This window comes from Exophiala bonariae, assembly GCF_035927105.1.
Source record: "Exophiala bonariae strain CCFEE 5792 chromosome Unknown scaffold_20, whole genome shotgun sequence".
Classification (NCBI taxonomy): domain Eukaryota; kingdom Fungi; phylum Ascomycota; class Eurotiomycetes; order Chaetothyriales; family Herpotrichiellaceae; genus Exophiala; species Exophiala bonariae.
The window spans coordinates 472,178-496,972 of NW_027042495.1; the positions used below are offsets into that span (position 1 = coordinate 472,178).

General features: G+C 49.8%; 13 protein-coding genes across 13 annotated transcripts; 6 read left to right on the forward strand and 7 right to left on the reverse strand.

The window, feature by feature from the left end:
- Positions 1 to 1,454: 1,454 nt before the first annotated feature.
- On the forward strand, positions 1,455 to 2,363 carry LTR84_005465 (uncharacterized protein; the record flags this gene model as incomplete). Its single annotated transcript, XM_064849034.1, has 1 exon — positions 1,455 to 2,363. One exon carries the CDS (start codon positions 1,455 to 1,457, stop codon positions 2,361 to 2,363), a length of 909 nt encoding a protein of 302 aa, XP_064704248.1.
- A 1,173-nt stretch (positions 2,364 to 3,536) lies between these two features.
- LTR84_005466 (uncharacterized protein) lies at positions 3,537 to 4,272 on the forward strand (the record flags this gene model as incomplete). The annotated part of the gene is made up of 2 exons (XM_064849035.1): positions 3,537 to 4,137; positions 4,196 to 4,272. The coding sequence occupies 2 exons, from the start codon at positions 3,537 to 3,539 to the stop codon at positions 4,270 to 4,272; spliced, it is 678 nt and encodes a 225-aa protein (XP_064704249.1).
- A 1,011-nt stretch (positions 4,273 to 5,283) lies between these two features.
- On the reverse strand, positions 5,284 to 6,345 carry LTR84_005467 (uncharacterized protein; the record flags this gene model as incomplete). The annotated part of the gene is made up of 2 exons (XM_064849036.1): positions 5,284 to 5,748; positions 5,815 to 6,345. 2 exons carry the CDS (start codon positions 6,343 to 6,345, stop codon positions 5,284 to 5,286), a joined length of 996 nt encoding a protein of 331 aa, XP_064704250.1.
- A 551-nt stretch (positions 6,346 to 6,896) lies between these two features.
- LTR84_005468 (uncharacterized protein) lies at positions 6,897 to 7,625 on the forward strand (the record flags this gene model as incomplete). Its single annotated transcript, XM_064849037.1, has 1 exon — positions 6,897 to 7,625. One exon carries the CDS (start codon positions 6,897 to 6,899, stop codon positions 7,623 to 7,625), a length of 729 nt encoding a protein of 242 aa, XP_064704251.1.
- Positions 7,626 to 8,298: 673 nt separating this feature from the next.
- On the reverse strand, positions 8,299 to 9,225 carry LTR84_005469 (uncharacterized protein; the record flags this gene model as incomplete). The annotated part of the gene is made up of 1 exon (XM_064849038.1): positions 8,299 to 9,225. The coding sequence occupies one exon, from the start codon at positions 9,223 to 9,225 to the stop codon at positions 8,299 to 8,301; it is 927 nt and encodes a 308-aa protein (XP_064704252.1).
- A 1,992-nt stretch (positions 9,226 to 11,217) lies between these two features.
- Positions 11,218 to 12,999, forward strand: LTR84_005470 (uncharacterized protein; the record flags this gene model as incomplete). The annotated part of the gene is made up of 1 exon (XM_064849039.1): positions 11,218 to 12,999. The coding sequence occupies one exon, from the start codon at positions 11,218 to 11,220 to the stop codon at positions 12,997 to 12,999; it is 1,782 nt and encodes a 593-aa protein (XP_064704253.1).
- Positions 13,000 to 13,723: 724 nt separating this feature from the next.
- Positions 13,724 to 14,785, reverse strand: LTR84_005471 (uncharacterized protein; the record flags this gene model as incomplete). Its single annotated transcript, XM_064849040.1, has 1 exon — positions 13,724 to 14,785. One exon carries the CDS (start codon positions 14,783 to 14,785, stop codon positions 13,724 to 13,726), a length of 1,062 nt encoding a protein of 353 aa, XP_064704254.1.
- Positions 14,786 to 15,274: 489 nt separating this feature from the next.
- LTR84_005472 (uncharacterized protein) lies at positions 15,275 to 16,548 on the reverse strand (the record flags this gene model as incomplete). The annotated part of the gene is made up of 2 exons (XM_064849041.1): positions 15,275 to 15,996; positions 16,104 to 16,548. 2 exons carry the CDS (start codon positions 16,546 to 16,548, stop codon positions 15,275 to 15,277), a joined length of 1,167 nt encoding a protein of 388 aa, XP_064704255.1.
- A 251-nt stretch (positions 16,549 to 16,799) lies between these two features.
- LTR84_005473 (uncharacterized protein) lies at positions 16,800 to 17,282 on the forward strand (the record flags this gene model as incomplete). Its single annotated transcript, XM_064849042.1, has 2 exons — positions 16,800 to 17,125; positions 17,177 to 17,282. 2 exons carry the CDS (start codon positions 16,800 to 16,802, stop codon positions 17,280 to 17,282), a joined length of 432 nt encoding a protein of 143 aa, XP_064704256.1.
- A 97-nt stretch (positions 17,283 to 17,379) lies between these two features.
- Positions 17,380 to 18,425, reverse strand: LTR84_005474 (uncharacterized protein; the record flags this gene model as incomplete). The annotated part of the gene is made up of 2 exons (XM_064849043.1): positions 17,380 to 18,301; positions 18,382 to 18,425. 2 exons carry the CDS (start codon positions 18,423 to 18,425, stop codon positions 17,380 to 17,382), a joined length of 966 nt encoding a protein of 321 aa, XP_064704257.1.
- Positions 18,426 to 19,098: 673 nt separating this feature from the next.
- On the forward strand, positions 19,099 to 19,668 carry LTR84_005475 (uncharacterized protein; the record flags this gene model as incomplete). The annotated part of the gene is made up of 1 exon (XM_064849044.1): positions 19,099 to 19,668. The coding sequence occupies one exon, from the start codon at positions 19,099 to 19,101 to the stop codon at positions 19,666 to 19,668; it is 570 nt and encodes a 189-aa protein (XP_064704258.1).
- Positions 19,669 to 20,454: 786 nt separating this feature from the next.
- LTR84_005476 (uncharacterized protein) lies at positions 20,455 to 21,140 on the reverse strand (the record flags this gene model as incomplete). Its single annotated transcript, XM_064849045.1, has 2 exons — positions 20,455 to 20,886; positions 20,991 to 21,140. 2 exons carry the CDS (start codon positions 21,138 to 21,140, stop codon positions 20,455 to 20,457), a joined length of 582 nt encoding a protein of 193 aa, XP_064704259.1.
- Positions 21,141 to 22,267: 1,127 nt separating this feature from the next.
- LTR84_005477 (uncharacterized protein) lies at positions 22,268 to 23,811 on the reverse strand (the record flags this gene model as incomplete). Its single annotated transcript, XM_064849046.1, has 2 exons — positions 22,268 to 23,592; positions 23,646 to 23,811. The coding sequence occupies 2 exons, from the start codon at positions 23,809 to 23,811 to the stop codon at positions 22,268 to 22,270; spliced, it is 1,491 nt and encodes a 496-aa protein (XP_064704260.1).
- Positions 23,812 to 24,795: the final 984 nt, after the last annotated feature.

Sequence of the window (24,795 nt, forward strand, 5' to 3'; positions counted from 1 at the left end):
GCCCCAAACCAAAATCTGGTGGACTTCCCTTCAATACCTACCACCAGGATGATTCGACCAGGAGAATCACAGCCACACCGCGAGATATTATCGTACCCATCGTCTATCAACCCCTGGAGGGTCAGAACGATCCAGGACTCTGCTAGAAGAAACAGCGATCGTACCTCCCAGAATCTGGGATTCAGAAGGTCGAGAGTGGGTCCATGATACCATTTAGCATATCTGATTCGATCCTGTTCGGCGACAAAAGATTTTGTCCGTTCCCTAAGATTCTGGGCTACCTAGTAGGATATTATCTATACAACTTCAGAACTATTTCAATGGAGGACTCTCACGACATACGAAGCCTCCTACATTTTTTTCAAACTCTCTGCTGTATCAATCAGAGTTCTTTCCAGCATAGCGCCCCTTAACTCAATGAAACATCTATTCCACAAATATAATGCCTCACATCTCAATTGAAGCTATTGTGGCTATTGCAGGGCTGGTAGTAACGCTACCACCCTCGGCGGTTATCTTGTGGAGGATAGTCAAAAGCAAGAGGGAAACAGCAAGAGATATTGAGGTACGGTAACAGGGAATGTCGCTTCCATTCTGCCACCCAACAACCAGCTGATAATTATCTTGAAATACCAGAACACGGAGACAATCCTATCACCATCCCGGCCAATGGACAATCGTGTCGCGCATCAAGATGAAAGACCTCAGCATCATCAGTCCCATCATCATCAAATATCGGATGAAGACAGCGTCATACTTTCAGTAATTGAGAGAGAACAAAGGATATTGATCGAAAGACAGGTCTCGTATATAATCCAGGCTGGATAATATGAGACTTTGCTGCTGGAGGAGAGCACAATGATGCCGTCACACAAAGCCTTCTAGGTGAAGCATCGGCGTCTTGTATCCCTCGCAATCAAACAAAATCCTTCTCAGTACGATAACAATCTCGTTCATGACTCAAGCCCATCAGCATTTCATCACAAGGCAGAACACCATTCGATTCCCCAACCTCACCATGAACAGATTCAGAAGGCTGGCTTCAGGCTTATCCGACAAAGCCACCATCCTCCTTTAAACCCCGAAGAGCACCGCCCAGACCCACCGCAGCTCGGATGACATAATGCAAAGTTGAGAGACTCAATATGCTCGTGTGACGGTCAGTGGCGGCGCCTTTAACACCAACAGCTTCAGGGTGAGGGGTCATGAACGTGCCGGAGAACAATGACACAAGTTACAGTTTAGCAAGGAAGATAGCAATTTAGAATTACTTGACCATTTTATTGAACTACATACCCCTGACCAGCATCTGGGCATTTATGCTTGTGTGCTCAACTTGAAGCCGGCTGGGGTAAATCCCCGCACCTACCCCAGTTTTTAGTTCCCATGATTCTGCTGCTGAGCTTCACACCGACGGACTTCACAACAAGCCGGATCCTCAAAGCGTCTCGACAATGGGGGTTCTTGACGCTGAGCTACGTTTGCTTGCCGACGGGCTTTACTTTGGAGAAAGTCCGCGCTGGAGAAATGGCAGACTTTACATATCGGATATGACAGGCCGCAAGATTTACACCATCGACGCCTCTGGCAGTAAAGAGGTCTTGATGGAGGTCGAAAACCAGCCGAATGGGATGTGTTTTATGGATGACGGAACGCTCATTTATTCTTCGATGTTCGATGGGAGATTGTATCAGTATAAGGATGGCATAAGTGAGCTATATGCAGATTTGTCGTCGGTCATGACGGGATATTGCGGAGATATGGTTATCGATGGTGCAGGGCGTATCTATGTTGATGATACTGGCGCGCGTGTTCTGCATGGTGAGAAGCCATCTCAAGGCCGGCTTCTGCTGGTTGACTCGGACAAGAGTGTCAGAATTGTTGCTGAGGACATCGTCTTTCCAAATGGTATTGGACTTGATAGTTCCGGCAAGAACTTATTTGTCGCGGAGACTTTTGCTGGGAAACTTAATCGATTCGAGATCGGTGACGATGGTGTTCTTGAGGATCGTGAAGTGGTGTGGAATGTCGACGAGTTACCACTCCTAGCTGGGCAACAGAAAACTCGATTTCACGCTATTGATGGGTTCTGCATTGATTCCGAAGATGGTATCTGGCTCAGCATGCTTGACTTCAATGCTTTTGTCAGAAGGGATGCAAAGGGGAACATCACGCACAAGATTCAGGTTGATGGAGACGCCACAGCGTGTACTCTTGGGGGTGATGACGGAAAGACACTATTTCTTGTGGTCAACAGAATACCAACTGGGAAGGACTTATTTGATGCCATGGTCAGCTTGGACACTCAATGTACCATATATTCTGTAACGGTTGATGTTGGGCACGGCAGGGCAAGGCCATGATAATTTGTTGCATAACCCTGAATTTTCTTGTGTCAAATTATGACTGTGCCTGCCGACTCGAAGCGAGGTTTTGCCCACAGGACATTTCACCTGGAGGTTCTGTGAAGCTTGCTTTGACATCGAGGGGGAAAAATATGTTCTTTATAGGTGGCGAGGACTCACTAGTAATGATGGTGAATTGATGCATTAGTTGTCTTACTGTCGATAACGTACCATCAAACCGAGAGATCACCTTGTGTTCGGCTGGGTTTCTGAGGCCGATCTAAACCCGAAGCACCTGCCAGGTAACTGAATGTCATATACCCTTTGAGTCCTGCAGAGATTCTGAGGCTTGCGAGGCTGGGCTTATTCTTGGCAAGGCTATCATCCCTGCCGAGATTCTCAAAGATCTGGAGCCGCTGCCACAGATTGCGTAGCCTCCAGATTCAGGCAGGGGTAGACATAAATGAGGTTGTGGGAATGATACGATGTGGTCAATTACAGGCAGCTAGGGTATTATGTTGGGTGGTTTATAGCCTTCAAAGCTTACAGAAATGGACACTTATTAAGATTGATCTCGCCTTGTGAGACAAGGAGACTTCTATTGACAGCCCTGGCTACTGCAGAAAGTGATTTTGACTAGGCCGTGGTAGTGGATTTGCGGAGAACAAGAGATTAATATAAATCTACTCATATAGCGTCCATCATTTGTCACTGTAGGACCGCCCTGTACGGCCAAACCTGTCTTTTGGCGAGGTCGTTCTTGAGATGACGGGATTAGAAACGATGCCAGTATAGCAATAACAACACCCAAGAGACCATAAAGAGTACATGTCTACCTTTGTGCAGAGCGAATCTGATAACGTGATTTCCGATGCAAGAAGATCCAGGCTGCCAATGTTTCCAACACTCATGGCATGGCATAACAATTTTCCGTTTCAGTGCCTCCAAAGCCACCGGCTGGACGACGACGTCGTTGACTGCAACCTTCAGGTTCAATAGCCGCAAACAGTGAAGTCGACAGACCGTGGCAACTGATAGAATCTTCGTCTTCACTGTCAGCCCCCGTCTCATTTGCCGACCTTGTCTGACCTTGTCTATTTAAGACCCGCCAGACTCATACCTTTCTTCCCCATCTTTCACTTTCGTCAACTCTCGGCGTCTCCGCCTTTCCAATTCCTTCATCCATTCACAATGGATTCCTGTCAACTCTTCGAAGCATGGCGTCGCTCTTTGGGCATCATGGTGAACACCTGGAAATTCAAGGACAGTGCCTTCGTGGGAATCATCCGCATGGAGACTCCTGTCCTCAACGCCTTTGATTACATGCTTGAATCTCCGCTTGTCACCGACCAAGAGAGAATTGCCTTGAGCAAGCTTCGCGAACTCCTCTACATTGCTGCTGCCAACCCCAGAATCATCCCATCTCCTGACTACCTTGATGAATTGACCACTGCTACCGAAGGAGTCAATTTCGTCTTCAACGAGGATCGCAAGAGACAAGGTCAATATCTTCCACCACCAATCATGGTCCAACCCGTCATCGGTCCCAATGGTCAACCTATCCCCAAGAGCTTCGAACTTGACGGCTTTGGTCTGGTCAAAATGAACCGAGACGCCATGAACTTGCACTATGTTCCTGGCCCAGATGGAGGTCCTGGTACCTACGTCAAGTTCGACCCTGTTAAAATCTTCGCCAAGAAACCTGAGATCAACAATGATGACAAGAAGACTGTCTTGGGTGAAGGACTCAGCAATGTCAATGTTGGCACCAAACCCACCAATGACAAAGGAAGTGAGTTCAAACTTCCAAACCTTTGAGCCGTGTTGAATCTTTCTAACCACCATCCCAGCTACCGCAGGCAACACCACTGAGCAAGTCGGATACTTCGACCGCTTCAAGCAGAGCATCCGTCGTGGATTCAACTGAAAGGACCACAAGTGGCAAACCAAGCAGAAGTTCCATGAACTGGCTGGTGTCAAAGAATGGTGCGAATAGAGGAATGTGAGCGATTGACTGACGCTTATTGCGTCCTCATCACTCAAACATCACAGGAACAGAGAGACAGTGTGTGCAAAAGGCATGCAGAATCGCAGTCAGGACCAACCAAGTGGTCGTCTGAATGACTGCAAACAATGAAATTGTGAACCACTCACATCACTTTCTTCGGATGATCCTTTCTTTGTAGTGACCTCACTCGTGCCTTCTCTTCCAAACAACAAATCCAGCTAATCTCACTTTGTTTTGATTCCACCAGTGTGAGGATCCTCCTCACTTTCACAGGCGTCCCATTATCCCTTTGACCATTGTAGCTGCCTTGCTGTACTGCTCGACCATATTCAGGCCATTGAAACATGACCTGACGCGAACGTAGGAATGGAAAGCCATCCCATTGAGCCGTGGCGAGTAGTAATAGGGACCTTCATTTCATCACGACCCAAGCACTGGTACCATTGAGAAGCTGCCTCTCCTCCAAGCACTTTCACCACCTAAAGAAAATTCACTCACAGACCTACACAATTAAGAATTGCAGAATTGGTTCCCACATTAAGGTGAAAATGTTCTTCGAATGAGACCTGCTGCATTGTAGTAACATTCAATGTAGAGTGGTCGGTGGAGGGCCTTGCAGGATGGAAGCTGGGAGTTATATCAGGTCAATTCCATTCCGCCTGATTGTGACTGAGGTCCCGAAGGTGTCAAAAATAGCAGGTATGAGGAACCAATTACCTTTTCTGACGCTCCTTAGACTTGAGTTCCAATATTGCTTGCGTCGTTGTTGAAGACCTCCTTTTTGTTTGCAACGCCCATTCCTCCTCGTGACATTGCATGGCTTGGTGTCGGGATGGTGAGATGAGAGGTTTGTTTCATTCAGGTAGGGTGAGTGATGCACCCATGTCAAGCATATCATACACATCGTCTCTCTGCTCACGAGAGCTAAGTTCACGAATCAACCCCTGATATCAGATCACCTATTGCCTGATTGACCTCCTCCTTGGAAGTGATGTGCGGATAATGACCCTGCGTCTCAACAGTCTTGACAGTCACCTGTTCTGCATACTGTTTTGTCGACCCTTCCATAAAGCCTGGAATGCTGCTCTTGTCCGGCTTTGCATCTACGACAAGTACTGGAACATTGATCTTGCTGATCATTTTCCCACTTGCCAAGTCAGCCTTCTCCTCCTCCTGGTTGATATTTCCACTCATCCCGTGGTACCAATTGAGTGGTCCACGAAATCCTCCCTTACTGAACGCGTCGTACCATGCTGCACTTTCCTCCGAGTTAGTAAGCACGTTGTGATCATTTCGATCTGCCTCTAGCCAGGCTTCGAGTTTTCCTGGAGGATAGAAGTTATCCGCTTTCGTGATGACGTCCTTATGGTAGGCAAGGGACTGGAATGAGGCGAGCTATCGGGACATGTCAGTCTACCTTGTGGTGGCACCACAAAGAAAGGAAGCTTGACAATGACTCACATGCTGCTCAATGAGTCCTGGCGCACGGTCTGTAATCAGGAATTGGATATATCCGAACTTCTCAAACCCAATCATTTTCTTGGTCAACTGGTTCACCGCTTCAAGATCAAACGGAACTCCTGGAGCATTATAAGGTACCGAAATGAATGTCAAGCTCAACAATCTCTTCGGGTGGTAGTTATACAGTCTCGACAGGAAGAGACATCCAAAGTCGTGGCCAACTCCATGGCAGGTATCGATATTCTCATGATCTAGGATCTCCGCGAAAGCTGCAATCGCTAGCCGACTCCGATACTCAGATGGAGATTCTGGCTTGGAAGAGCCGCCATAGCCAAGCGCATTTGGGGCTATGATTCCGTAGCCTTGATCGACGAAGTGCTTAATCTGGTGTCGCCATCCAGAGGCAACAGCAGGAAAGCCATGGAAGAACGCAATTGTACTTTTGCTTGGAGCGGATGCCTGGATGCGGATATAATCATATGTGTGGCCTGTCGAGGCCACAGTATATGTCTTTGTAGGAAATTCAGACATTGTGCAGTGAGATAGCTGAGTTTTTCTTAAATTTAAGCAACGTCTTCCGTGCTAATGAGTATGTGTGATCCATTCCCAGCAGGAACCACGACGATAATTAATGAATCAACAAGTGCTCCACAAAACCTTCGCGGAGACTTTCCTATCACGGGTGGCCTGAAACCATATGTTGAACTGCTCAGTCAGACGAGTATTTTGTGCACGTGCAAGATCTATGCCGGTCGAAGATAGGCAATGGATTTGAGCGAGCACAGAACTTATTACGAGGAGACAAATACACCATGTGGTCAATGTCCGACTAACTTGGAGTTTTTGGAAGTGCGCAAAAGCGGCATCGCGGTGACTTTTTGAAGTACATAGCTAGTAAAGCAGCATGATATCCCGAGCCGGGCGATTTAAATTTCAGAACTCATCACCTGCGGGTTTGTTGCGGCAACAATATTCTTCATGTTCCACCGTTCGCGGCTCTCAAGTCCCCATATTCATGCTTCCAACCAGTAAGTATAAGCCCAAACGGTGAGTCTGGTCCTTCACCACTACATGCAGCCACCATGACATCCTCACCTCGAACACCCGTGACCGCCACGATCTCGCACCCAGCCCACACCCTCCTCTCTCGTGCGCACTCTCCGGACACAGCAACGCGCATCTTCACCGACAAAGTCAAGAACAAGCCCCTTTTACTACAGCCCACAGCGTCGTCAGACCAAAGAGCACTCCGGCGGCACATCCGACTCCACAAAAAAGAGTACTTCCTTCGAAAGCGGAAACCCCAACCACTCAGCGCCAAAGAGAAGCGACAACTCGGCGTCTTCAAGCTGAAGAAGGAAGAAATCAAATATGACATCTACAAGCGACTGAACGAGCTGTGGCGCGGCTATATGCTGGAAGTCCTGGGTTATATGCGTGACGGTGAAGTCGTTGAGAGCCGAGGGAGGCCGAAACAGGTGTCGGCACAGAGCCACGGTGCGCTGCTCGCGAGTGCGGACTTCCACGGCGCGGAGATGGAAGTTGTGCGCTGTGCGGATGTCGGGAAAGTTGGTATCAAAGGCATCGTGGTTCGAGATACGAAATTTACGTTCGTTGTTGTCACGGCGAAAGATGAGGTTAAGACACTACCGAAAAAGGATACGGTGTTCCGCTATGAAATCCTGTTGTCTGGGAAAGATGGTCTGGAGGGAAGGAAGTTGGTGTTTGAGTTACATGGAAACCAGATCGAGCTGAGGCCCGCAGACAGGGCGAATCGAAAGTTCAAATGGAAAGCTATGGATTACCTATGAGCATCGACAATGGACGGATATGGAGAATAACATTATTCATGCATGGCACACATGACTGCAGGATCCCTAATCGTCCAGATCGTGCTGAGTCGTGGCTCGACCTTGTCTGGAATATTGAGCACAGATCTCCCAACGTCAACAGAGTTCGTGTACACGCACACCGATTGATGGTGAGAAAGCTGCACGACAGGCCATACAGATTGGCCCACGGATTGGGCTATACTCGAAATGTCCCATCGACAGGGCTAGAGTTTTCATCGGAAGCAAGCTCGCACAGTCGATGTTTTGACGTAGATGCCGCCAGTGGACGACTCTCATTTTGTGCCTGAGGAGCACTTTGGCATTTCTGCGCAAGGATGTGTCAGAAGCAGTCGCATGTGCTACATTATTGACGAGACGACATGGAGACTAAGTGAGAATTGCTTGGCGTCTGAAAAAGCAGAACGTGCACGGTGAGCTTTAAGTGGATTGCACGCTTGGTAGACTGAGAGAGAAGATTGAAAGAGGGCTCTTGTCTATGATGAGCTGATAGTTTTCAATTACTTTAGACTTGGCCAGTGATAGTCTTGAGTCTCATCTATGATCGTGTCATCGTTATCTATATTCATCTCATCATAAGGCCATCCCAAGGAAACCCCGACCATTCCCGAGAGCCCCAGGATGGTATTGTAGCTCACATAGCAGCCCACTCGACACTGAAGGTCCGGACCTCTCCTTTCGCGGGATCCTCTCCACCGAATAAGAAACCCTTCTTGACACCTGTGCCCAACCGACCTCCGCCGACGATGTCCATCAGGTCAATTTCCTCATCCCACTGCCGGCCCACCGCAAGGAAATGTGAGTGGAACCGTAGTGTATCACCCGGATACACGGTGTACTGGCATCCGAAGCGCAGCCCAGGCGTCATGAAGTAGCCTTTGTCGTGGAGATGACGGTAAAGCGGGTAGGAGGTAGGCAGATTGGGGATTGTGGGTGTGATGGAGTTTGATGTGGAGGTGGGTATGGATGGTGAGAGGAGATGGTTTGATGTTGCTGGGGTTATGCCGTAGCTTGCTGAGGGTTGGAACTCCTTTTCAGATATGGCAGTGGTGGCAGAGTTGGCAAAACTTGGTGTAGTCTCTGCGTCGTCAAAATCGAGTAGGCTGGCGTCTGGCCGACTTGGCGTAGAAACGCTCGAGGTTGCCGCTTTCTTCGACTGCTTCTCCAAGGCACGTTTCCTAGACTCAGCCTTCTCCTGGAGCTTGACGGTCTCAAGCTGCTCTGCCTGCTTACGAAGCCTTTCAAGGTAATCTGCACGTCTCGCACCATCAGAGGCGCGTATTGCTTCATCATGAGCACGGGCATCATCTAGGATAAACCCGATCCCTCGCTCGACAAGTAGCTGGGCTTCTTCCGGCATTATTTCAACCGGAACACCGAGAAACATGTTCTGAGATGGTGCTAGTGGCAGACTACCAATTGTGACACCACAGATGTTGTGCTGTCGGCGAAGCCATGTCGCGATCTTGACGTCGAATAATAGATAGCGATCAGTGACGCACGAGATTGCGATGGGCAACTCTGGCGTATAGTCAAAGCCTAGATCTCCTGACGCATCCATGACGGATGGCTAACTATGGAGGAACTTAGATAGGATTAGCATCTGAAACATGCCAGAAACTTGTGGGTAGTTAAGGCTTGTTCATTTTTGAGGTGCTATCATATTTCAACAACGATTTTTTCGTCTCAATCATGTGCTCCGAAGAGCTTTTCAGTGGATTGACAGATATGAAAAATTTGTGTAATCATGCAACGAAGATGGGAGAAGGGCATGGGCATGAGGGTCACAAGCTTACCTAGTCAAATCTGTCCGCAGCATTCGATATATTCTTTTTTTCCAGCCAACCTCGAGATCGAGGCAGCTAGTCCCAGCTTCACACGAAGTGACAAGGGGCGATCGATAGATAAGAAGCTTGAAAGTAGAACTTCAAGCGCCACGAGGGAGGCTACATGATGTGTTTCTTGTTGAGACTAGGAGATGATTTCAGAGTTAAGAAAATTGGAAAGCTGATCGAGTCACGGTGCTTGGCATTTCACAATAATGACTCGTGACGATTCAGCTCTTATGACTGTTCAACGTCCCTCTTGAGTCATGTCATCTTGAGCAGAAAGCTCTTGTAACTATTGAAATCCTTGCTCTTCTGGCCTCGCAAGGCACATATCTGTCCCCTCCTCAACGGGCATGATGACACCTTTGAATGATTTTCCTTGCCTTTGAGCAAATGAGTTAATCATACCTAGATACCTGGTCAATGACATGTCCAAATGTTGCCTTGCCTTGGTTGCATTTCGTGTTACTGCACCATCGGCCACGTTACAGCTGGCCCTTGGGTGCTTGTACTTGCTGTGCTAATGGCTCACCCCTTCCCCACGCCACTCAGCAGCTGCCCCCAAATTTTCGAACCTCAGCAGGTCGGCGCGAATCTAGCTCATTGCGAGCGGCCTATGTGCTCTGCCTACTGCTTTGAGATATCGCACTTCTGGCATCGAGCATCACGTGTGCTCTGAGCTTGAAAAGTGCCCAGAAGTGAGGTTCCGCTCCTGAATATCTTTGAGATTTCAGCCCAATGCCTATATACCTAGGTAAGTATGATTCACCGCAAGAAACCTTCAGGTCATTGAGGCCGATCCCACGACTGAGCACTGCTTCAATTGGAAACAGCCGACAGCGACGAACCATTGGTAAAGTGGACGTTCCTCCTCAGCTTCTATTGTCTTTTTTGAAACCTTTCTTGTTCTTATTGTGCTGCCGTCCGTTAGAAGACCCAAGCGCCATCTTGCCACCTGATTAGTTCCGGCACAGTCAGATGTCTGCCAAAACTTTCGGCGAGCTGAGGGAGGACGCCATCAACAAGTACCTTGACACTACAAATCGATCAGTCTCCGGACCAAAATTCTTTTGGCAAATCACGAGCATTGACCAAATTGACAGCAGGCTTCAGGATGAACACAAGCAGCTCGGTTCCTTCGGAAGAAGCACTCCTCGTTGAGGCAGAGGCTAAAGTGTTCTACTCAGCCAGTCAACACACTCTCGGACCTTGCTTCGGGGGTTCTGCAGCTAACCCCATACGCACCTGCTTCACAATATCTGGCGCTCTGGCATTCCTTCTCGAAGCTACTGAAGGGGTCTCCGCAGTAAATGGCTTGATAGACCAGCTTTTCGACAAGCTCCAAGACTTTACCGGGCGGCTCATTGGATACTGCACAGAAGGTGTTCCTAGTCGTCTAGCTGATAATGCGATCGAGCGGTTGCTTCAGATTGATCCCATCGCATACGAGACGTTACTACTATCTCTAGTGCAATTATAGCGGCGAAACTTGTTTTCTAATTACTTCATAGAGTGCAAGTGTGGCTGCTAATAGGTACCTAGGTAGCAATTAGCCATGACCAAATATAGACTAGGATGCTAAGTGTCAGAATTATGTCGTCATGGATTCGTGTTAGCTTGCCTTCTGCGGTTTCTCTCAGCGATGAGGACAGGATAATACTAGAGGTATTATAGTGAAGCTAAAAGCAGAATACGACTTCAATATCGCTCCTCAGCGAGTAACAATGCCACCGAATGAAGATGGGACCCTAGCTAGGACTATGTCGAACCATAGCCCAGAAGACTCCGCTTCACGAAGCATTAATGTGCGAAGAAGCCCCAGCCATGAGCTTCACTCCCGACGATCGACTTTTAAGCTGCCTGTCTTTCTAATCACTATCTGCCTCATCCTTGCCGTCTTCCTCGTGGCTCTGGACACTACCATTCTTGCCACGGCTATTCCAAAGATTACCGACGATTTCAATTCTTTGACCGATGTAGGATGGTATGCTGGCGTCTATGCCTTGACCTCAGCCATCTTCCAACTCTTATACGGCAATTTCTTCAAGATTTTCTCCGCCAAATGGACCTTTGTTAGCGCCTCCATAGTCTTCGAAATCGGATCCATCCTATGCGCTGCAGCCCCTTCCTCTCCCGTCCTCATTCTAGGTCGCGCTTTTGCAGGCGTTGGAAGTGCAGGAATATTTGCTGGAGCATTCATTATCGTTAGTCACACAGTTCCTCTGCGTTGGCGACCAATTTACAACAGTATCTTCGGCGCTCTGTACGGGATTGCTTCTGTCGTTGGGCCAGTTATAGGAGGTCTCCTGACCGATAAAATCACCTGGCGCTGGTGTTTTTGGATCAATGTGCCAATCGGCGTCGTGACAGTCATCGTTGTATCCTTCGTCTTTGAGCCACCAAGTGGCTTGGGCCCAGATCGACAACCGCATCCGCACTCAGATCATCGATCACCCGCCACTGTCCTCCAGGAACTCAACGTACTAAGTACAATTCTACTCATATCTTCAACCATTCCTCTACTACTAGCTTTGCAATGGGGTGGCATGGAGTATTCCTGGAGCAACTCGAGAGTTATCACACTTTTTATCGTCGCAGGTGCTAGTACCGTTCTTTTTATTCTACTCCAGATAAGACAAGGAGAAAAGGCTTTCCTACCAATCCAGTTAATCAAGCAGCGCACCTTGTTGGCGTGTTGCTGGTTTACCTTCACAGCAGGCTCATCTGTTGCGATTGTCATCTATTATTTGCCCATTTGGTTCCAGGCCGTTCTAGGAGTATCAGCGTTGCAGTCCGGCTTTCTCAATCTACCTTTCGTCATCAGCCTTGTGTGTGGTTCACTGGTGTCAGGCGTTATCACCTCTACAACCGGCAATTATGTCCAACTGTTGATCCTTTCCTCAGTGGTTCGTGCTATTGGTACAGGGCTTCTCACGACTTTAAAGCCTTCCAGTCAAAGATGGCAATACGTCTTCTATCAAATCATATTTGGTCTCGGTGATGGATGTGGTATGCAGCAGCCATTGATTGCCGTCCAAAATGCTATCGATTCTCACGATGTGGCAATGGCAATCTCGGTGTTGATATTCTGTCAGACACTTGGTAGCTCTGTATTTATTGTCGTTGGTCAGTCGATCCTGACAAACCGTCTCACCAGCCTCCTTGATGGCATACTACCCTCCGGACCAATTACAACTCGAGTACTTCTAGAATCAGGTGCGACCTCTTTTAGAGCGCTAGGCCTCGACCAAGAGGTACTTAGTCGTGTGGTCTCCGCATACAGTGGTGCGGTCACTGACACATTTTATGTGGCTGTTGCGCTTTCATGTGCGTCACTCGTTGGGGCGTGCACTGTAGAATGGAAAAAAATTAAAATCCACAGCGACGATGAGCCTATTCCGCCGGTAAATACTGCTACCCTCGGGACGTCAACAGCGACGAATACTGAGGACCGTGAATTATCAGTCCTCGGCCCTCAGCGCCGGATTTCAGCTATACCTGGATGACCTTCCATCATCGCAAGCAGAAATTTGTCTTGGTTCTTATGAAGTCGTTTACATATTGCCTATGGCCTGGAACAATCTGGTGTACGCTGATATATAGTGGGTAATACTACTTCTAGTTTTGGTATCCTCGGCCAAAAACGCAATGGTGCAGAGACATTCAATGTATGTCTTGTAGGCAGTTCCACTATCTGAGATGTAGAACGAGACCGTGGGATACTGAGAGAATGATCATGGGGGAGGTTAATCTCATATTCGGGTTGAAGCTCGATTGGAAGGTTCTTCTTGCATTCTTCTTACTCAAGATCAAGGGACCAACCATGTCGATCCCAGCTCACCAGACAAGGACGGAAACAGGCCTCTATCGAGGGTATGAGCAAAGGGCGCCTACAGAATAATGAAGATGCTAGGACATTATCTGGTGGCTCAGGCATCCGCAAAACCCGATGTGCCTGGAAGCGGCTCGGATGGCAACATGCTGACGGCGAGGGAAGAAACAACCTTCGAGTGAGCGGGACATGGACACATCATTTTCTAGTTCAAAGATTGCAACAAAACAGCTTGACAATTGACGTTGACAGCGCACTCTTCAAACAGATCGGGTCATACGATCTACCACTGATTCAAGCCTCGAGCCACGAAGACGCTTCTCAATGAAAGTCACCAGGTTGATGATGCCCAACATATTCACACTGGTAAACACCTGCTACCTATAGGTATCACTCTATCACTCCCACTGTGAATAGCCTGTGACAGGCTTGACCTGTCCAGCCTGCAGAGCCTCCCATTCCGCTCGCGCTGCCCGCCGAACCAGGGCCTTCCAGTCAGTAGTTGTGGGTGTCCACCCCAGATCTCTCAACTTCTGCGCATGTGCTCTCATACTGGATCCCCAGAGCAACACACCCCAGCCATGAAGGCGCTTCGCGTGTTCTTCGTCGATATGGTCGATATCTGTGGACTTGATGGCGCCGAGCTTGAACAGCTCGTCCGCGATCACCTCAGCCTGCTCTGTGACAGACAATTCGCCCGCCTGGGCGAAGTAATATCCGTCTCGCCCATATCCGGGACCGAAATCCTTCTCACCAGCTGCCAACTGGTCAAGATGTCTACGCGCCAGAAGACATATCCCCTCTGCGAGGTCCTCAACACTGACCCAACACCAAGTATTCAGCCCTTCCTTGACGACGAACGCACCACCATGCTGAAACATCGCACGCGGATGTTCATTGAGATAGCTTTCTTTCTTGCCCACGCCGACGCCAGTGTGGAAGATCTGACCAGGTGAGACAACGACAGTGCGGACGTTTGCGGCCTCGCCTTCCTCGACGAAGCGCCGCTCGATCGCCACGTGCGAGCGGTCGCGCGGCAGATTCCATATCTCCTCGGCATTGATAACGTCGTCGAAGACGCGTGGCATAGGCTGTCCAGGCTTGACGGTCTCGTCGGGGAGAGAGCCCGTTCCAGAGACGAGAATGTACAGCGCCGACCGGCCTTCTGAATGGTGCGACTTCAGCCCGTCAAGCAGGCTGAGGGTGCCGGATACGTGGTCGACGTTGGCGGCGTGGATGACGATGTCAGATTTGGATGCTTCGGATATAAGCAGATCGCGGGATTCGAGTGTTCCTATGGTGGTTTTTATGCCTGGATAGGTTGACTCAAGTAGAGTGGCTTGTTCTGTGGTGCGCACGAGCGAGGTAATAGTGCAGTCTGTCATGCGAGATATCAAGACATGCAGGAGTGCACCGCCAACGTAGCCCGTTGAGCCGGTAAGGAAGATCTTTATCGACATATTTTGGTATCAAAGTCCTCAAAAGTGAGACAGCATGGAGATGATGATAGTTTCAAAAAGGACTACTCTGGGCGACCCCATCCATATTTGAAGTCCTAGTGGAAATTGACCTCCTCCTGCGAAAGGACACATCTCTCATCTGCATGCTTTGAAACAGTCCTGCACTTAGTTTCCATGGCCAACACCATAGACCAATGTATGGGTGATAGTGTAAGCATCGTCGACATCGTCCACCGCTTTGAGGCGATGTACACCTGCGATGGGGTATGTGGAAGCGGGTATATCTCTCGGCATAGCTTAAACTTTCCATTTCTGCGGAGTTTGGCCACGTTGCATCCACAGCTTAACAGGCGATTACTGTTCTCCAGTTAACACACATACGCGATCAAAAAGATTGTCTCAATCCAGACGTGTGTCTCGGGCGGACGAGCTTTTCGATGAGAAAACAATGTTGCGAAGTTCAACCGTAGCCGATCTAAGGGCCATCGATCAAAACTCCACGTCCGCTTTCTTCGCCTTCAAATCGGATCCTGAAGCCTGTTGAGCTTCGGTGTCCCCCTCAACAGGAGGAAGATTGAATGGCTTGATGGTGAATTTCCTCCTGCTCAAAGTGAAAGTCCAGTCGTTTTCTGAGGTCGCATTGCCGCTGCCACGTTCCTGGAGAACTGGCACTCTGTGCACTTGTAAAAGGCCTTGAGGCTGTTCCTCAATCGTGCCTCCTGGACCACGTGCTGGCTGGATATCAGCCTCTGCGGAGTGCGGGAAGGGAGACAATTCGAGGACGCCGTCGTGGAGAAGTTCGACCCATCTCACGAGACCTGAAGATCGTGGATACAGTGACAATGGTATCGAGCTGACCGCAGTCACTTGCTGTCGGTATGCGGCCAGGATTGCGCGGATGCTGTGGAAAAATTGAAGGACGAATTGGGGATTGCTGGAATGCGATGGGTATAAAGCAGGTGACAGCAGCGAGGGAATAATAATCCGATGAACAGTGGATGACGAAGATTTCGCTATCGCTGCATTGAGTCGTGCTAGGATTGGACCAAATGGTGATTCCCTTGGGTTCCCACTCAGTGGTAAGAAGTCCAATTTCGCTGCAGCTGGGTGTACCAGTCTTTTTGTCAAGTCGAATGTATGGCAAAATAAAGTTGGAATAGCTTGATTATCTCCTGACGGATTTCGTTGTGTTGGCCTTGATAATGGAGTATCTGATAGAAATGAAAACATCAGTAGACTGAGAAGAAAGATGGATGCAAAATGTTGGAATTGATCGCATATATTCTAGCTAGGATGCTAAAAGGATGAATGTGCCCACCTCTTGTGTAGGAGCTGGCTCCAAATTGTCCCAGGCTCTCATATCTCCATGCAATTTTCATTTTCTCTGCCGATTCGCTTGTTTTTTCTTTCTTCTCAGAATCTCCCACCACGCCGGGCAGGGCTCTACCCCATTGTTCTGGTAGGGCGATCACATGAACATGATGGCCTTGTAAGAGGCCTTCTGCGGCATAGAAGCGCAGAAGAGCACCTGCATAATCGGTCGTGCCACTTTCCTCAATCAATAAGGAGGATCCCAGCACTAGACCGGAGTGACCAGCCAGCAGACTGTCAAGGCTAGCGGTGCCGGTGGATGTGGTCGGTCGACCATCAATTGGGGAAGGTCTTACACCGGGTAGTGAGGTTCTATCTTTCGTAGCGGCCGTTGTATCGCTGTCAGACTTTGCAGTGCCAGACAGGCCGACATTGCGCTTGCGAAAAGACATTGGAGAGGACAGTGCGTGGTGGTAGATGTTGTGGGCGTCCACAGGAACTTTTCGATCAAGAAAGGCTGTGCAATGAGTGATGAATATTTCACCGTATAAATTGCCGTTATGGAATCTGCTTCACCGTAGTGTTCGATCTCCAACTTTTTATTTTTCCAGGGCTTCTTCCTGCGCCGTACGGGCTTCCTCACATTCCACGCCTTGATCTCTCCTCTCGAATCTTCCGAAGTCTGGTTACAGATCGTATCAAGATGTCGGAAAACATCCTCTTCGAAGGTAACTTCAAAATTAGCGACATCAACAGCAGCAAATATGATCGAGTCTCGCGCATCAAAGCCTTCAGTGAGGGAGACTCAGAAGTCCTACTCACCCTTGATGTCAATACGGAGCTTTACCCTCTCAATGTGGACGAACGCGTGACTGTCGCGCTTGCTTTGTCGCTGAACTTGGACGGAAGCAAAGATGATGGTAAGGGCTGGAGGGAAGTCGGGCGGGGAGAAAATACGTTGGCAGACGAATACGGATATGTCTGTCATGGCAAGATCTACAGATTTGAGGAGGGCACTGGAGAGAACATGTAAGTGTCCCAAATGATAATCAGATGTCAGGGTGTTGACTGGATTTGCAGTAAGGTTTATGTGTCCTTTGGTGGTCTGTTACTCTACATGGATGGTCCTTACTCACTACTCAACGCTCTCCGAATTGACTATGTCTATCTCTTGATGAAGAAGTAAATGACTCAAGAGGTTACATCCCTTTGCTCAACCACGAGAATCCTGATGGCATATGACGGAAAAATTCTATTCAGCGACGGCGTCTGGGTGATCTCGTTTAAATGGTTGGAAACTCCAACCTCCGGTGGACTTTTGCGAGGATTTCGACATAATCAGGCTCGTTCTCTGGCGTCAATATGCCATGTCTCATAAAGAAGTCCAACAACACATGAGCGCAATTCGGTTTGAATTTGCCAGCAGCCATGGCATCCTTGACCTCTTCAATCGTCAAAAGTTGAAAGTCGATAGCTTCGTTATCACTGGGTTGAGGGGTGATCTCTGGTGGCATTTTGAGATCATACACATATTCGACCTCTGGCTGGCAGAGATCCGTCTCTCCTCCAGCTTTGGGGTCTCGAACAAGGAAATAAGTGACAGCACCACAGGCTTGAGCTGTGCGGACCAGATCAGCGGGAAGGGAGGCCTCCTCCTCTGCCTCTCGAATCAAGCACTCAAATGGCTTTTCACCGATCGCGAGTCCACCAGCCACCGTGTTGTCCATCATGCCAGGATACGTCTGTTTGTTCAATGCTCGGCGTGGTGCCCATATTTTCAAGCCCTGGTCTGTCTCAACATAGCCTGTCATGTGCACACCGTAGGTGACAACGCCGAAGAGTGGTGTTGCCGAGCGTTCCATACTCAAAAGGGTCTCCTTCTGAGGTCCATAGATAGGAAAGCGTTCACTCCGCCATCCATTCAGCACCTGGAAAATCTTCTTCTCCCGTACTTCGTACAGAAAATCTGCCAGTATCCAATTCCGTGATTCGAAATCCACGACGGGTGCTCCTTCATCGTCACGAGGCTGAAACGTAAGAGTCTTTCGTTCATCATCTCGGCTCCAGTGCTTGTTGATGGGCATCTGTGTTGCTATCCTCGCAGGCATGTAGCCCAATGTTGCGTCACATCCTTCCAATTTGAAATGATAGTACTCCGCCAACTTGGCCAAGTATATCTCTGGGCTGTCCGAATAGTATGGAAAGCTATACTCATAGAGTTGACGAGGTTAGCCATTCTCGCTCATCAGGGCAACATTTTAATCTTATGAGACCATCCCACCTACTTGTCGCAATCAAATGCCAGATCTAAATTTGACTTCAACGCCATCTTCGCTCTGATACAGGCACGTGAATCAGCCACGGAAGATGAGGAAGAAGTCAAAGAAGTAATATGCCGTTTGTTTAGGCTACGACTTCAATCATATATAGATGTGGCTCATATCTTTCCCAGTTAGCCTCGTCACTGCCTTGCCCGCCGCCTTGCCCCGCCGCGAAAGCATCCGGATCGGACGTTATGTTTTACCGTGGGGGTGGGGTGATCCGAGGTGCGTCATTCCGTGCTCCAGGGACCAGTAAACCCCAGACGCCTATCAGTTTAGGCACCTCTTAGGCCCTGGCTCCATCTCGAGTCTTCTATACAATTCTGTTACGTCTTATCCAAGTATCAAGGTCGAATAATACGATGGCTAAGTACCTGTAATTTAGACAAGAGAACATCAAGCTCCCTACGTCCAGCTAACTATTCAGATCGAGTTGCAAGTACAGAAAGCTCCCAGTGCTTCTCCAACTATTAGTCTTAAAAAATACTGAACGAGTTTCGACAACGAGCTCTCCTCGAAATCCCTAACTCATCGCGGAGCCCGGGACCTGTATCCGACTCACAGCTGCAGCCTTGGGACGACCTCATCGCAACCAAAGTTAAGCTAAGTAGCCAGTGAGATCTAACTAGGACAACCACCCCGTTCCACAAGCTTCACATTCCCCAACATCAATCCACAACCATGTTCGGCGTCTTCATCCCCTCACGCCCAATCATCCCGGAGCTGAACACGATATCAGCACACCAATTCGCCATCACCATCCCGACCGCGCCGACCTTCCACAACATCGGCGTCTTCCTGCACCCCAACCAACTCCTCCCCGCCGACATGGCCGCGGGCGTATACATGCAACTGCCCGGCGAAGCAGGCTTCAAATTCCTCGGCGCCATCGCCAACGAAAAGCCTTCGGCACTGTTTAAAGTCAACTTACCAGCCAACACCAACGGTGCCGGCACTCCCAACAATGGGGAAATCAATCTCGGCATCTCCGTCGAGCCACTGCAGAGCATCCAGGTCCAGATGGCCCAGCTCCAGCAGCAGCAGCAGCAAGCAGAGAAACCTCGCGGGCCGGACACGCGGCTCCTGGCCCAGCGCATCATCAAGAACGCCTTCAACTTCCTGGCGGGCTTTGCGGGTAACACGGCCAACGGAGTCGAAGTCGTCCCGCTGAAGAGCTTCCAGGACTGGTGGGGGAAATTCGAGCGGAGGGTGCAGAATGATCCTGGGTTTTTGGAGCGGGACGAGGATTGAAATTTTTGTTGGTGCCACTGTTGGGGTCTGCGTCAACTGTGTTCACCTGATGGATAGTTACGAGTACGAGGCGATGGAAACTGCTTTGATATCGCGACGGACCCGGTCGATCTTGCTCCGAGATATTGAGTGTCCATCCCAGGAGGTCCGGTCCACGTGCCGGTGATTTGCACGTGGCCCAGCTTCGGGATAGCTCTGGCCGAGCACGGTGACGGCGTTGTCTCCGACATGCACAGAGTTCGCGTCTCAGGCTCTCAGCAGGGAGGAAGACGACTCGCAGGACCCGCAAGTTGTTAACAAGGAGCTTTGAAATTGCTGCTCATTGAATATAGGCATCGCGGAAACTCATGAGTCATGGCAGCCAGGTCAAAAAAAAAGAGTGGATGTCTTGTTGGCTTGGAGGGACTATTTCCCTTCTGAGATCTATTTTCATACCGGCCTGAATGGTTCACCGATCGCGGATGGACTAACTAGATGCAGGGCTATCTATATCCAGGAGTTGATATGTCCGCCGACCTGGTCTGGCAGTTGAAGACCATAAGCTTCCTGCACAGCAAGCGACAAGATGTACTGTGACGCTACAAAGGTGACACACCACCTTCAGAGGCTCAATGAAGCTACAATTGTACTGTACGTCGCTCCAAGCTAGGCCTAGGGAGGCAGTATGTATATAATGCTCAGCGGAGCCGAGAAAACAAAATGGCCTCGCTGCAGTCTCAGTCTAAATCTACCTATATAAGATCGGCTTGCTCCATTTCCGCATCAAACCAAAACCCAACCCACCTTTCAACCAATATTCAAAGCCCCGACCTCCTCCTTGGACCAAAACCTCCGCATATTCTCCGCCCCAAGCATGCGCACCTCATCGTCCAAATGCGCCCAGAGGACCGTCCCGAAAGAATCCAACACGCCCTGTAACTCTGGCAGACGCAATTCCCGCTCGCCACCGCCACACGCGCGGAGATACTCCTCGAGACGGACGATGCCCTCGTGGATCAACTCGTGCTGGGAGATGAGATGGTCGTTCTCGGCGAACGCGGGCATGCGCTCCGCGAGCGGCGGGAAGAAATACTGCTCTTCGATCGTGTGGTGCATAGTCAGCGAGCGGCAGAGCTGCAGGCCTTGGTTCAAGAACGACCGCAGCGACATGCCGTTCGGTCGCGAGCCCGTTGTGCATGTCTTATACAGCATGTTCCACGTGTGGCGGAAGTGGTTGTGCTGATTGGGGGTGTGGAGGTTAGTACATATATACAGACGTTCATTGATGGTGGGAAAAGCCTGAATCACTCGGCGTTAGTCAGAGCATTGGGGAATTAACGTACATATAATTCCATCATCTCCGCCAGCTGGTTGTATTCCCGGAAATCGGCGGCGGAGAGTTTGGGCAATTCAGGTTCTGTCGCTTTCTCAATCGACGACGGCGTAGCAGCTTCGGGTTTTGCTGCAGCCGGCGCCGCTTCTGGTGTCGCCATGGCTGAGGACTGCAGGCTTTGTGGCGAAGGTATGCGATATTGTTCGCTGGCAAGGGCTGGTGGTGGAGAAGATGCCGGGTGTGGTTGATTCTTTTCGGCCGTCGCTATGTCGCTCGTCGTCCTTGATGTTGCCGCCGCCGCCGCCGCCGTGGACTGTGACTGTGACGGGGCTAGATGGGAAAAATGGTGGTTCCCACAGAACACGTCGGATAATCCAGTCCTCCTCAAGACACCAGTCGTGGCAGTGGTGGTGATATAGCTAACTCTAGATCTGAACGCTGGGACTGCCAACAGGCTCGCGAGCATAAGTATCACAAGACTCAGGCTCTGCAATGTCCCACGTCTCATAGAGTATGTCCGAAGGCGGCGAGAACGAGAAGATCAAACAGTATAAGTATATAAGGAAAAGACAATGCAGACGGATATTAAAGCAGATGAACAAGTAATGTGGCGACGATCACTCCACCAATGGATGTTTAGGTATTTGAGCCCACCGTAGCGGATGGTACTCTTGGAGTTCGAAGAGACACAAAAATATTGATGCGCACCGGTGCGATCAAGGGCCGGACGAAACAGAGTAAAACAATAATGTAAGCATTAGGAATCAACAGGTCACGACGTGAACAGGTTGATTCGTACGAGTGAGTCGCCTTGGAACTTCCTGAGTAGTGGTAGCAGCCGTGGCCCCGAGCAAAAAATGAGGGCTTGGAACTCTCGGTATCAAATTGTGAGGTGAAAAAGTAGTGTCATTGCCTTTTGCAGGAGAACTGACGTCGCTGATTGCAAGGGTAGCAGTCAAAATATGGGGTAGGTCACGTGGTGCTTATCGGCCGAGATATCATCTTTGGCTGATAGCCAGGACTACGAGTATGAAAAAGATCTATCTTGTGTGGAAGGGAAAAAGTGGTTTAGGATGTTTTGTATTTCCTGTAGACAGCTCGTCTCTTTCATTAACATGTACATGATAGGCTTTTGCAAACCAGCACTGCCAGCGCGAGACGCCTGAGCATCGCCAGCAGACCATCCGGAAATGCATCAACACTGATGGGTTCCATTCTCATTGTCCTCATCAACAGGTTTGGTTTATATCTTTTTTGTTTCAAACTTTGGTATCATAACAACAACATTTAACCGAACAGAGCACCGCCGAGTCTAACTCGGACGGACTTGATCTGTGTGTAGTTGCTGAGAGCATATTTGCCTAGCTCACGGCCAATACCAGACTCCTTGAAACCACCGAATGGCACTTGGTAGCTGAGCAAGTTGTAGCAGTTGACCCAGACGGTACCAGCCTTCAGGGCGTTGGAGACGCGGAGAGCGGTGTTGAGGTTGGTGGTGTGCACGGCGGCGGCAAGACCGTAGGTGGTCTCATTACCAGCCTTGATGACTTCCTCCTCAGTCTCGAACTTGCTGATGGCGCAGACGGGGCCGAAGATTTCTTCTTGCATAATCTTCATGTCGGAGCTGACATTGGAGAAGATGGTAGGCTGGATGAAGTAACCCTCAGTGCCGTGACGCTCACCACCAGTCTCAACAGTGGCACCAGCCTCCTTACCAGACTTGATGTGGTCCATGATGCGGTCGAATTGAAGTTTGCTGACCTGGGGTCCCTGGAAGGTATCGCCCTTGAATGGGTCACCAACAACGTTCTTGGCAGTTCGGGCTTTGAATTGCTCAATGAACTTGTCGTAGATACCAGACTGGACGTAGACTCTGGATCCAGCACAGCAGCATTGGCCGTGGTTGAAGAAAATACCGAAGTTGACCCATGAGATGGCATCGTCAATATTTGCGTCGTTGAAGACAATATTTGGTGATTTACCACCGAGTTCCAGGGTAACCTTCTTCAAGTTGGATTTGGCAGCAGCCTGGAGGATAGTTCGGCCGACAACGGTTGAACCAGTGAAGGCAACCTTGTCAATGTCCATGTGGGATGCGATGGCGGCACCGGCGGTCTTTCCGAATCCGGAAATGATGTTGACAACACCAGCTGGGATACCGGCCTTCTCGCAGAGAGTGGCGGCAAACAGACCTGATAGAGGGGTCTGTTCTGCGGTCTTCAAAACGACAGTGTTACCAGTGGCCAAGACGGGTCCGATCTTCCATGCCCACATGAGAAGAGGGAAGTTCCATGGGATGATCTGACCGCAAACACCGACGGCTTCGTGTCTTGTGTAGTTGAATGTCTCTGGGTCGGTGTCGATTGTCTTTCCGTGAATCTTGTCTGCCCATCCACCGTAGTATCTTAAGCAGCCGGACGAAAGCTGAACATCAACCTTGGCCATGGAAAGGGCCTTTCCGTTATCGAGAGACTCGATGGCAGCAAGGGTATCCGAGTATTCATCGAAGAGGTCGGCAAGTTTGGTCAACATCTGTCCTCGGGCAGAGGGGAGGGTCTGAGCCCAGACGCCATTGAAGGCCTTGCGGGCAGCCTTGACGGCGATGTCAACATCTGGTGAACAAGTCAGTATGATGCGGAAAGGAGGCTGAAGAGATTGAACCGACCTTCAGGACCAGCCTCGTGGACGGCAACAATGGGCTTCTCGTTGGTGGGGTTGATGGTCTCGAAGGTCTTGCCCTCAACACCCTTTACCCACTTGCCATCGATGTACAAGCCAAGGGGTTGCTCGTAGGTGATGCTGGGGGTTTCGATCTTTTGTGTCAACGACATGATTGCGAACTTTTGTATGTAGAAATGGGTATCACAAGGGAAAAGAGAGTCGTGGAGGGATTTAATAGACAAGAGAAGAGGAGTTGAGGCAGGACCGAGGACAACAAGCTTCTTTATTTGAAATCTCTATGCGCGGGGAAGATGGACTGTGTGGTCATGGAAGAGGGCCAGACAACTCGCTTTCCTATGGACCGAGCCACTGAAGAGGATCTGAGGTCATGGATGACTTTCTAACTAGGTTGAGCGGGAAGCCATGGTGTTGGAGCTCGGTGCTCTGATGGCATGGCGATGATTGGAAGGACAGGGGTGGTGTCAGGTCAAGGGAGCCACTGCGGGGTCGGGAAAGAGTGTTTCGAGAGGGTCAGACAACTCGGTCAGTAGTAGTGAGGGTCCTGGGGGGCGGCTATCCGTGGACCAAAGGAGGATTTCCGAGCGTCAGAAAGTTCGAATCGACCAGCGGGAAGGGGGCTTACGAGTGCATGGATTGGGCGATGGAGCTGGGGAACGAGGGAAGAATGGAAAAAAAAGGTTGATCAATGATGGAGACGGCTGCAAGTACAGGTGCACGAGTCTGTGTCTGTGGCAACAAGTCCGAAAGAGGGGTCAGCCTGAGATTACTATTTCAGATCTGGCGTTCGGTTCATGTTCGAGACTGGACCAATTGAGTTTGGATGGACCAAAAAACTACTGGGGGAGCCGCTCAACCGCGATCGGAGCCTGTTGAGAAAAACACCTGATGTTTCGTGGTTGAAAGGGATCTCAAAATCACCTTGATGAGGATGCGGGTGAGCGGTTCGCGCTGGACACCAGGTGTTTGATAAGCTCGGTACATCTCGGTGCAAGCTAGGCAGGTCGTCAAGACCCCGTGTTTTGTCTTTGCGGTTTCTGCCGAGATCCATCATCAGCGTTATCTGTGGCCCGGGGTATTGTGGTTGACGGGTGTGGTGCAGTGGTCCAGGTGCCAGCTGTCGGCCATATGGAGAT